The 12311-nt window shown below is 43.1% G+C and overlaps 2 protein-coding genes across 6 annotated transcripts in view; one reads left to right on the forward strand and one right to left on the reverse strand.

The window, feature by feature from the left end:
• Nucleotides 1-609: 609 nt before the first annotated feature.
• dffa (DNA fragmentation factor, alpha polypeptide) lies at nucleotides 610-4952 on the reverse strand. 3 transcript variants are annotated; one of them, XM_062541698.1, is made up of 7 exons: nucleotides 4549-4952; nucleotides 3684-3842; nucleotides 3405-3562; nucleotides 2897-3092; nucleotides 2401-2528; nucleotides 1563-1776; nucleotides 610-1255 (listed from the first exon to the last, which is right to left on the reverse strand). In XM_062541698.1, exons 1-6 carry the CDS (start codon nucleotides 4640-4642, stop codon nucleotides 1564-1566), a joined length of 948 nt encoding a protein of 315 aa, XP_062397682.1. In that variant the 5' UTR covers nucleotides 4643-4952; the 3' UTR covers nucleotides 610-1255; nucleotide 1563. The 3 variants fall into 3 exon arrangements, with proteins under 3 accessions (XP_062397682.1, XP_062397681.1, XP_062397680.1); XM_062541697.1 differs by having other exon boundaries at nucleotides 1529-1776; XM_062541696.1 differs by having other exon boundaries at nucleotides 610-1776.
• A 59-nt stretch (nucleotides 4953-5011) lies between these two features.
• pex14 (peroxisomal biogenesis factor 14) overlaps nucleotides 5012-12311 on the forward strand; it is a 59855-nt gene continuing 52555 nt past the window's right edge. For all 3 annotated transcript variants that reach the window (XM_062541700.1, XM_062541699.1, XM_062541701.1), the window contains exons 1-2: nucleotides 5012-5123; nucleotides 8099-8143. In XM_062541700.1, coding sequence (XP_062397684.1) covers nucleotides 5088-5123; nucleotides 8099-8143 — 81 coding nt within the window. In that variant the 5' untranslated portion in view covers nucleotides 5012-5087. The remainder of the gene's footprint in view (nucleotides 5124-8098; nucleotides 8144-12311) is intronic.

Here is a 12311-nt window from a genome sequence, read left to right on the forward strand (position 1 = left end):
CAATGAACTCAGAAGCACACTTGCTTCCTGGATGTAGCAGAGATGAAAAAAAAAAGATTCCGTGTGTGTTGTACAGGTTGTGTAGTCTGTGGATATGTTCCAATTGACTATGGTGGCTTCTTCAAACCTTGCCCAGTTTCCTTTCATGTCAAGGCCATCAGCAGGGCAGTGCTTTGGAGCCACGTGCTCCACTCCAACTCCAATCAGATCTGATGAGGGCTCATTACAGTGCCAGGCACAACAGACACCTTAAGAGAAAGCCCTATATCTCTAATGAGGCCACACTCCTATAGCAGTGCTGTCCCTCCATGCAAAATACCCTATGTTCGTCACTATGGTGCATTTTCATCATTAGAGACACAACCTCAGGTTTACTCCAGAGTCGGCTAGTGCCTACCAGTGGGTGTGTTTATGTGTGGAGGATGTGATATGTACCGCATATCTCAACTACTGCCAGCAGAAATACAGACATACTGTGGCTCATAAAGACGAGCCTTCTTAAACATTAATACATGCATTATTAACTGAAAATTCTCAGCAAGTTGTCAGCTCAGTTGAGATTTAACACACATTTTTATAGTGGCCTCTGAATTAACGTCCACACAATGATTCTAAACACATTCAAATTTAATGGTAGAGGCTGGCGCCTAATTAGACAGAACCCATTCAAGCATATACTACACAGGGTATAATACATTTTCATAAAACAGTACAAAATCTACAAAAAAGTCCTTAAGTCCTCTCTATTCAGAGAGCTTTAAAATTGCTCATGCTGACATTTGCATAGGTATGATGAGAGTCTGTGCTAATTTTCCATCTAGTGGAGCTCAGTCAGTTTTTAAATGGTGTTGCTTACAGGCATTTTCATAATTTAAGTAAACATCTACTTATTTCTAATAAATTTCCCATAACATGAAAGTGGCAAGATCTTGTTGCCGCAGGTGCAGGGAGACCCACTGAGTGCCATGTGTGCCTTATTGCTGCAAAGATGATGGGGTCACAAACAAGGAAAATGAGGGAAAAAAACAAAGAAGAAAAACACTGCCTTTTAAGGGCTAGAGTCTGTGACTCACACTCACAAGAGAAAAACACCATAAGAGCAGGTGTATTGTGCGGGACAATACTAGATAAATATGGAATGCTCTGAGTCAACAGGAGAAATTGGCACTGCGAAACACGTCCCACCGGCGTTCATTTGAGAAGGCAGTGATTTTGTCCTCGTTTAATCCTCCATGAGAGAACGACATATTTTTTTCTGAAAAGGCAAATATTGGGTTTTAGGTGGTGAAATTGATAAATGGTGAATTTCTTTCTTTTTTTCCCGAACTGTCGTCACACAAGATGTACTGACAGCAATTCATTCATCAATCCTTTCAGATCAGAACACATTCTTATGAAATAATGTCATGCAGTAAAAAAATAAAATACAACAAAAATCTTTGTCTCTACTACACTAAACATATAATTTGGTCAGTCATGATTATCCTTGCTGCAAAGTACCCCTTATGAGATGATTAAGAATAACTACAGCTATTCCTGAAGTCCAGTTTTTTGTTTCCTACTCTATTTGCTGCGTTTGGCCTCGGTCTTGTCTGTGTCCTCTGTGCCTGATGCGTCGCTGGGCTGTTGGGACTGAGCGCTGAGAGATGCGAGAGCCTGGACTTTCTGGAGACGACCCTCCAATTCAGCCTCGCAAGCCTGCACCAGGGCGGCGGTCCTCTCTGCGTCAAAGCCAAGTATTTGCCCTATGGAGGCAGCACCCTTATTCACCACCATCTGCAGCAGCCAAATAGAACACATAAAAGGTTACGTTTTGGCCCACATGTTTGACGTTTACATCTTCTTGTTGAGGTCAACTACTGTAGTTTTGTCTCGATTTGATGCCTGAAAGGCAAGACAGGGAGAAATCCATAGTTTGTGCAGTGCATGGCCTCATTTTTGCAGGAATCAACTGTCAAAACTTACTCCAAAATAGTGCTTAGAGGACATCAGTTCCTTTAGAGAACATGATTCCCTAAAAGTCGATTGCCTTGATCTCACTTGAAGTTGGTGTTTACGTTTGCAGAGCAACAGCGCCACACAGTGGATATTAGAGCACAGTGTGTATTTGTTTTGGCCACTTTCGCTAGGTGCCAATTTTAAGACACATAAAATCAGAGCTATAGAGAGATCACATATATTTTAATTCATTCATTTAAAGACTCACAAACATATTGATGCATGATTCAAACATAAAAAAATATTGGAGTCATGCAACATCCAGAATTGTTAAAGTTATGTATGTCTGAATGTGTAAGGTCTCCATGAACCCAACAGAATAACATTATTGGATTCTACAACAAATGCTACTGAGACAACAATTAATAGCCTATAAAGTAGTATCATTTTTGAGCAACTTGCCTGTAGCTCTTCATTGGAGAGCCGTGTCTCTGGGCTTGTCTTGCCCTTCAAGACCATCAGCGTCCTAGTGTGAAACCCTGACACTGAGTCCACCTCATCCATATCATCGGTCTCAATGGCATCATCATCTGTCAAGGTGAACAAAATAATGAAAGGGAAGTTCAAATGCAGGATACAAATACATGGTTACTTCCAAATACTGCATTCAGAAGATATCATTCAGAAGACACGAACAAGAATACATTTGGGCTCTAAAATAAAATGTCTGTATTGCTGAGGAAACAACACCACACGTTCCCCTCTTTGCCTTTATGACACAGCAATGCCACCCAGTGGCTCAAAGCATCATCTCACATTTCATGGCACACCCACTCAGGGAAGTAAGTTCAACTCAGACACAGACTAATTCTTCTTCATTGGCAGTATTGTGTTCGTAAAAGAGGAGTGGCAGAGGAACTGATACAGTATTTTAGGGGGGAAAAAGAGGAACACCAACCTTGCCCCTCTTGACTGGCCTCTTGCTCTCGTTCTTTTTCCACAGTCTTCAGGTAAAGCTGCAGCAGCTCTTTGGACTGCCTGCTCTCCTCTCTCCGGTCCAGGACAGTCTGGAGCGTGTCCTGCAGGGCTTGAGCCTTCTTCTGAGGAAAGCCCAACGCTGAAGCCAGGTCTGTGCATGGCACGTCCACCAGGGTCTGTGGTCACACACAATCACAACCCAGGCAATGTTTACAGAGAAGGCATGTTGTTGTTGCTACTGCTGCCCACTGCATAAATGTTTTTTTCATGCTTTCTGAGAACTTTTCATTGTTGATATTTAATACTATTAATATTGTTGCACTATTAATATGGTTGCTATCATTACTATCACTGTTATGCTTAGTTTAGGCTTTTCAACTTTATTTGAAAGTGTTATTTTTAACAAATGCACTGCATTGTCGCTTTGGATAAAAGCATCTGCCAAAATTACCATAACCATAACCATGTGTGGGGGGCAGTGAATTCACCTGGAGCTCATCATCAGACAACAGAATTACGCTGGCAAGGTTGTGCTTCAGCTGGGCAGCAAGACTCTGCCAGGCATCTGTTCCACTGAGCATCGTATCCACTTCATCCTCATCCAGGGCTATGGATTCTCGGCTTAACCAGGCAGTGCCACCGTCAACTGTGAATAGAGGAAAGACAAGTTTGTTTTTCCATTTGAAGCTGAAATTTGTTTTGTTTAAACAAACTGTCCAAGCTGCAACAGAAAAAGTAACACTTCAAGATCAAGTGAGTCTGCTTACATTTATTGATAGGGGCCCAAGACTCTTTCTCATGCAACAGCATGAACTTTGTGTTGACAGGTAAACACAGGAAATATGCATCATCTTCCACAATAGTCCCATCATCCTCAAGCACCACTGAGACAGACGTGTCGGAGGAGAATCCTAAAGTTTCACCTCCTGGTGGTTGAAATGAGAAAGGTTAAAAGTGGTGCAGGTAGTGAACGTCCTCCCATTGTCTGGCTATACAAAACAGGAATGTTGCCCTCCTACATTGCATAAGGTAGGGTCAGAGCCGGGTAGGGTGTATCTGTGTGTGGATATAACCAACATAGAGATAAAGCTGACAACAATAAATAATACAGGATGAATTGAAATGATGAAAAAACTTTGTACATGGCTTAAATACTCAAGACAGAAAATGTGTTTTGTCACGCCCAGAGGACAGCATTCTCGGAATGAAAAGCTCTGAAGACTGAAGTCAGCTTAACAGCAAGCCCCAACACGAAGTTATGATCACCCTGAGTTTCAAAATTCCACTCCACATGGCGTTGTAGCCTATGACACAAGCCGGTATTTTCTTTATACAATTATATCCAAACCCTAAAGTGATACTGAAGTCCTTAAAGTCTCTGGATATAGCCTATAAAGCCCAATAGCCTACAAATTAGGCCTACGAGTCACACATTGACTGACATTGCAGTTTGTGAGTGATTAGGGATTAGGTCTGTTTTAGGTTATACTATAAACAGATCGAAATGATGTAAGCTGTAATTTTCAAAAATGCAATGAGTCTAATTGTGTTTTTGACGTGGTCCTTCGTGTTTCCCCCGTCTTTCTTGACTGGCAGAATAACCACACAAACTGAACAATTCCGCATTCTTACCTTTCACTTTGAGTTGATCCAATGTAGACACTACAAGTCCAACAGATTTTTGACGGCTGAAGTTGCATACTTTACAAGGTTTAAGTTCTGCCATCGCTCTTATTGATTAGTGAACTATGTATTGTGTCCCACTGAGAGAGGTAGTAAAAAAAGAAGCTAATTAATCATGCTGTTGCCCCTGGACAGTTTTCCCTCGATATGTCCAAACAAGTTTACTTTACAACGAGAATCCTGGGTAATGGAGTGAGAGCTCTAACGACCAATCTTACGCTGTTTGTCGGGCATGTCCGATAACTTACAACCATAAATTATGTTACAACGTTACAAATTAACGGAGAACAGCACAATGTTACCCTACAACACACTGTACAAATATACTAGATTGTGTGGGCTGTAGGCTGTAGTGAGTGACTTCCTTGTTTGTGATATGCTGATCAGGATCTGCTAGTTCGCCTGCCTGCGAGGCGGGTATAGTTGATTGCCTATTTCCAACTGCTCTGATGCATGTTAGCTAGCTAGCTAGCTGTACACTGAAGAAGATGGCATCCTCTGAACAACCTGAACACCAAATACAGGTAGTCTACAACATTTGGTGTCGTTCAGTGTGGGTGGCTCTGATGTTCTTATAGCCATGGGGTATCATGGTTTCGTCTGTAGTTTGCGTAGAAAAGAGCGTGTTATTGTTTTCACGTTTTGAAAAAGTTTTAGCCCTTGCTAACGAGCGTCATTGACAGGTGCGGGCCATGCATCGTACTCAAAATCAACTTGTAATAACAGCGCCGTCTTTAACTATACCGTCTATACATTTGTCAGCTGTTATGCAACTTCAAACTGTGTTTAATCCCGAGCAGTTCCATTGTTAGAGTTAACCTTATTCAGCATGCTAGCTAGTAGTTCTGCTAGCTAGCTTGCAGTCAGGAGCTAACAAACAAGCTCCTGCAAAGCGTGTTGCACTGGCCAGCTTTTAAAATACTAGCCTAACCCAGACGCACGTTCTTGTGACAAAACAGTGCATAGCTTTGTCAAATTATCTTGTGAGTCATGCGCATTCACTTTGCAGATGATGTCTCAGTAAGTAAGTTTAATGACAGTTGACAGATCAGCTCTCATCCTAACCTATGCCAATGTTTTCCAGTTCGGTTATTTATCGTGGCTGGAATTGCAAACTGAAATATCAGCTAAGTCATATAGGAAATGTCGAAATAAAGCTTGTGCCTACTTAGTTGAGACATTATATAACATTCCCTGCCAGCTTCTATGGCCCCATATTGTGCATGTTGTTAACGAAGTAATGTTTAGACAGATGTCTTAAAAAACAGTCGGCTACGTGGGCTCAAGTTGAGACGGTAAGGTTGTCACAAGTTCTGTTATGCATGCAAACACTGCAAGAGCCATTGACCTTTCCAGATAATGTATTGTGCAAGTAGTACAGTGAACTGTGCTGTGGTGAGCTCGGATGCTTTGAATATACTCAGTTGGGTTTGCCTAGGCTAGGCCAAGTAGGCCTATATTGTAGGTGTTTTCATAGTCCACGTTGATCACTTACATGTTGATCACTTTGGTTCACATGTTCAGTTTATATTGATATTCTTTGTGGCTAGTCTTTCTAAAAGACAGGAATTTGCAGCCATTTCTCAACAACTGGTGCCATACAGTAGAAATCTATTTTTCATTCCTATTTAAGATTATTCCTAAAGTAGAACAGAAATATGTAGGCCTCCTTGTTACACATACAGTGAACGGCATGTGTTAAAATTGTCACAGGGAATGCATAATAAAGTTCAGTTTTAGCATGTTTTAATTGCACACAAGCCAGTGACATCTTTCTTGACTGAGCTCACAATTCAATTGGATATAAGCACAGCATGAACAATTGTAGTGTGTTCTCGCTTCTGGATTTAAGTTAATTTACACAAGTGAGTTGAGTTTTTGTGTGAAGTCTGCTCTGATGAGCCACAAGGGGATTCTAGCTGTCACCAAATAAAGATATTATAATCATAAAAAACTTGATGAAAGTAATGAAAACACTTTGAGACACAGTGAAAAAAAAACACTGCAGTTTCATGCCTACATTTGGTGTTGGTATGTTGGTATGGCACTGAGTGGATGAGACTTTGGCTCCTATTCAGCTATTGCATATCGATCCCAGTCAACTGGCAAGAGATATCATACTGACTTTTGATAATGAAACTGGGAGATTGCATTTTGATGTGGCCATAATTTACTGAAAATGTGTTAACACAAAAACTGAAATGGCCTACAATATTTAGGCATTGAACATACAATGGAGAATTAACTGTATGGAAAGTAGGCCTAAAGATATTGGTCTCCATTGCAGATGGCTTTGAACCAGAATTAGAGGCACTTCCTCTGTTTAATACCTGTGGTTCGATATATGGGTTCAAGCCCAGGACAGCTGTCATCTAAAAAGTGCTAATTACAGACAACTCAGCCCTGTCTTAGAACAGAGACCGGAGCAAATGATTTTTCGGTTGATTATTTAGTAATACAGCGTGGCGCAGAGACTGAGAGAGTGGAATAGCCTTTCATGTTTGTGGTTTTGTATCCTGTTGCCATTTCAGCAGATCATCATGACTTAAAATCCCAACAACATGCTGAAACCAAAGAAACTGGAACAATACCTAATTAAACAAACGCACACAAGGACACACCCATGCACATACATAGGCCTACACACAAAGACGTGGACGCACAATCAGCAGAATAATATCAGTTAAGAAATGCTATTTTCAAAGTTGCGTCTTTCATGTTGAAAGATACATGAAACAAAATTTGTGCCTAATATATGGGACAAATCCATCAACAATACAAGAAGTGGTTGCTCCCTACAAATAGGCCCCATCAAGGTCAGGCAGAACAAGTAGGCCTGTGTTGTGAAAGATGAGCAGAGAGAGGGAGAGAGAAAGAAAGAGAGAGAAAGTGAGATAGATAGATAGAGAGAGAGAGGGAACGATAGAGAAAGAGAGAGAAAAGGATGGAGCCACGGCAAGAGATAGCAGTTGGGCCAAATAGCCAGGCAAAGGGAAGTTGTAAAACGGTATTAAAATGAAGCATATTCAATTCACCTGGTATTATCCGTCTTCAGGCTTTATCTGAAACGTCTGCGGCTGTGTTGTGGCGACGGTCAGTGGGTTACCATATTCAATTAAGCCTCTCAGGCAGACATGGCGCATGCAGAACGGAAGCATCGCACAAATTACCTCTGTGCTATTTTCCTGGTAATAATGTTAGGCTGTCATGTGTTCCGATTTGCCCCAGCAGGTGGCTATTTACCCTTGACTGCCATTTAGGACACGTTTTTTTCCACGCACTCCCAGTTTGCTAAGCATGCATATTTTGCTTGATGTTAGTCGTCCAAAATTCAAACTGATGAATGTGAACTATCTTTATTACATAGGCTTATCTGAAAAACTATGCTCTTATGTTGGGTGTAAAAAGAGCTGTGCATAGGAGAAGACCATTGTATATCATGTAATACTGTATTTGTACCATAGATGGCGCTCTAATGTAAGCTTACATTCTTTTTTAGAATGGCTCATCCGTCAGAGAGGACGCCACTACGCGGGAGGCTTTGGTAAGACCTTGATGTATTTGTGATACTGCACACCGTCTCTTACACTCTATATGTTGTATGAATGGAATGATATGTAGAGGCTGAATGTAAATTAATATAAAAGATCAAATAAAATACAGAACTTTGAAACACCTTTTTTTTGTAGAGTGTTGGAAATATGGTTATGTATTTGTTTTGCATACACATTCATATTTAAACCAAGGTATGGTTTAAATATTGGACTGAAAGGGCTGATGAAGAAAGCAAATGAAAAACAAAAGCATTTTTACCTCAAAACTGAAACCAGCAAATTGCTTGTCACCGTGCCCCTCAGATAAGCCTTGTGGTCCAGGCTCGAATCCAGCCTTTAGACTCTGAATAGAAATTACATTTGATATAATAGTCAATAACATGAACTCTATCTGTGTAATTGTATTGAAAAGAGAATATGAGATGTTTTGTCATTCAAGTCGATGGCTGATTTTGTTTTGTGGGCCAGAAATGGCCAGTGTGACTCTTGTCTACCCATATTTACTTGACAGTATTTTAACTACACCTAAACCTCATGATCTTTCTAATTTCAAGACAAATCTAAAGGCTCTGCTTGCGTTGAATGTCGATCGTGTTGATGACATCTTTGTCATCTCTAGGATAATTAACTATGCTATTGTTCCCTGTGTCAATGTAATTTCACGCCACGCATCGTGTCTAACGGTGTTTAAGGCTCGCTCCTTAGCAGCGTAAAAAATGTAGATTATTAAGCCTCCTACTGTGGCTGACTGGTCTGTGGACTCGCCTCTCTCTTTTCTCCCCCTTTTCTCTTTTTGATGAGCTGCTCTTTCCCAGTTAAGTGGATTATTACATTGCGGGATAATTCATGTCACAAGGCATTATTTGGAGGAGGTGAATAATTGAAATTTGTGTCTGAAAGGATTTTATCTGGATGAGAGGAAGGGGACTATTGGAGGGGTTGGAGGGAGACTCAGAGCTTGTATGCGTGCATGCGTGTGTGTGTGTGTGTGTGTGTATGTATGTGTCTGTGTGTGTGTGTGACAGGCAGGGGACACCAGTCACGTTAACAGGTTCTGACTCACCTTGGCCCGTCAGTGTGCTCAGGCAGTGCGTTTGCCGCTCCTGGGTGTCATGAGGCTGCGTTGGGCTTGGGAGGCGCAAAAGGCTGACGGCTCCACCAAACGCCAGAAGGTTTAAACCTGAAGCTCCAAGCACCAGAGTGCTACACCGCGCCCCCCCCCCCCCCCCCCCCACCCACCCACCATTCAGCAGCACACTATCAGGCAGTCCCCTGTCTGGTGCTTGCCTACGGGGCTGCAGTACACTCATTCACTCTTAAACACACACACACACACACACACACACACACACACACGCACACTCTTCTTGATTTCATTCTTGCACTCATTCACTTACTCCCTGCCTGTTTGTTGGTTCCTTTATTCTCCTCTTTGCGGTTCTTTTCTCCTGTCCCCCAAGCTCTCCTCCTTCTGTCTGTTCCCTCCTTCCCACTTCTCTTCTCCTTTCCCCTGCTCTGTTCTTTTCTCCTTCTCTCCTTGCATCACTCTCCTCCTCAGCTTTCTCTTCCTCCAGTGTCTCGTGACCCCAGGCCCTGAGAAACAAGCTGCTCTGTGTATTTATCCGCTTCATAATCGCTGTTTGTTTGTGGGCAAATGGCAGTACCTGGACAGCCCCCCCAGGATCTTCAAAGACTCCACGCTGCTCATTTTTGGAATGAAAACACCAAACAGACCTTTTAACCCTGTCTGCTTGTTTGAAAATAGTGCATGCATTATTGATCATCTCTGGCTCCATGGCATACTATTCCCCAAGGCCGAGTGTTCGTGTGTCTGTGTGTCTGTGTGTCTGTGTGTGTGTGTGTGTGTGTGTGTGTCTGTGTGAGTGTGTGTGTGTGTGTGTGTGTGTGTGTATGTGTGTGTGTGTGTGTGTGTGAGAGAGAGAGAGAGTGAGCGAGGGAGGGATGACTGCTGCTGTGTGGTGTTGCCTTGGTAGCAGCTTCCTCAGCAGGACTGGTAGCAAGGCTGGCCTGCTACGGGTTGGGCCCACACACCTTCACCACCTGACCTCCGTTAGGTGGTGGACTGTGTGTGTTTGGGGGGTGTGGGTGGGGTGGGGTGGGGTGTGTGTAGAGGAGAAACACAGGCGTGGTGTTTGGAGGTGGGTAAGGAGGGGAGTGGGGAGGAGCTGGAGGGGAGGAGCGAGAAGAACATCCCGGTCTCACAGCAACTTCAAAAGCTCCCCCTTCCCCAGGATATTAAGCGACTGTGATGAAAAATTTAGCGAGCGTTAAATAAGGCGCTTTGAAGTGATCTGTTTTGGCTCAGCAGTCTCTGAATTTCCGGAGCTCCCTCTGCTATCACCACCACAGTGGAGGAGAAGGAGGAGGAGGAGGAGGAGGAGGAGGAGGTAGAGGAGAGGGGATGGGGGGGATGGGGGGGGGGGACGGAAAAACTGCGCCAAGCTTAGAAATCGGGGGCTGGCTGACGAGATGCCAACATTACCGCTGCAGCCACTGGCATCACTCAGGAGAACTCTCTCTCTCTCTCTCTCTCTCTGTCTCTCTCTCTCTCTCATCCTTGCTCTGTCTTTCTCTGCAACACGCACCCTCGTTCCATCTTATTGTCGTTCTCCCACTTAGTTCATTTTTCCCCCTTTCTTCCCTCTTTGCTGTCATTCCTGGCCCCCAAGCCATAAAAGCCATCTGTTGCTCATCTGGTCGTTTTTTGAAAATAAAATACCAGCTTGGGGATGGGATGGTTGGGGTGGTGGGGGGGGGGGGGGCTCTCTGTGTAACTCAATATCAGGATACGTCTGATGGGCCCTTAACAATAAAACCTGACAGCACTCTTCCTCTTCTGTGCTCCAAGGGTTCATGAATAGGACCGTGGCAAGTGCCGAGAGACAACGTTTTACTTTTGTTGTCATTTCGGGGTTTCAGAAACGTTAATTATTCAGCAAGCACACTGTGTGTGTAATGGCTCCAAAAAAGCTTCTCTTGAATCTGTCGGAAACTAGGCTGCAATTTACTTTGTCAAGGGAACCTTGCTTGAACGTTTCTTTTTTTTTCTTCCCCCCCCGCTCTTTTTTTGGTATTCCTTTTTGTTCATTACTTTAATTGTAATTGTAATCCTTTATTGGTGCTGTCTGCAGTAAAGGAGAGTTACGGCTGGTGCGGGGGCACGAAGCACGCAGATATTTCATGGTTATTGAAGAAGACAGTCACTAGGTGGCAGCGGGTAGTTCCAGTCCTCTCTAATGTCATTGTGGGGGTGATATGCGTGTGTTGAGTGTGTGATTTTGAAAATATGAAATATTATGGGGTTTTTTTTACACATTTTGTGATGATATGCATAATGATCTCCCATTGTTATCACTGTATTTTTAGCAGATTTTCTAAGTCGCCATGAAGTTTTCACAAATAGGCGCAAATGTTATGTGGCCTACCTTATGTGCCCAATATGCTGCTATGGGGAAAAAAGGACTACTAAGTAACATCATGTTAACGGCAATTATGAAAATATTCTTGTAAATCTCTACAAACAAGTGAGATCAGTGTAGAATTTCAGTATATGCGCTCGGGGGGAGGGATTAGTAGACTGCTTACAGAAGTGTTTTTTTTTTTATATATAAGCGTCAGAAGGATTTTAACAACAGATTTCTGTCCACTGTGTGCTGTAACTAACTATCTGTCAAACTCTAGGATTTCATTGTGTTGTTGTGTCCTTGTTGTGGTGCCTGGCCTGTCCTGCCGAGTCCAGTAGGTGAGCTGCCTTCTTCAGTTTCTCCGAGACAGTCAGCCAGAGAGACACCTGAGTCTGGTTGGAGTGGAGGCTGTGTGGCGCTTGAGTCCAGCCTAATGATGTGTTGTTGAGCTCTCGGAGTCGATGGTTAATGACACAGGAAGGGCCTGCTGTTTTATTGTTGCTGTGTTGCACTTTTTCCTCGCCTCCCCTCCTCTCTCTGCTCTCTCTCTCTCTCTCTCTCTCTCTCTCTCTTTCTCTCTCTTCCCACTCATCCCCCGCTCCCCCTCTCGCCTGCCTCCTTAGAGGTCTCTGTATGAATTCTCACTGTCACGTCCAAGGACGAGCCGAGCAGGGTCAGCTAATTGCTTTTATGATTATGATTTCACGTCAGATTTATCGTGCGTGCTCTGTGC

This window comes from Sardina pilchardus, chromosome 7 (assembly GCF_963854185.1).
Source record: "Sardina pilchardus chromosome 7, fSarPil1.1, whole genome shotgun sequence".
In the NCBI taxonomy this organism is placed as follows: Eukaryota; Metazoa; Chordata; class Actinopteri; order Clupeiformes; family Clupeidae; genus Sardina; species Sardina pilchardus.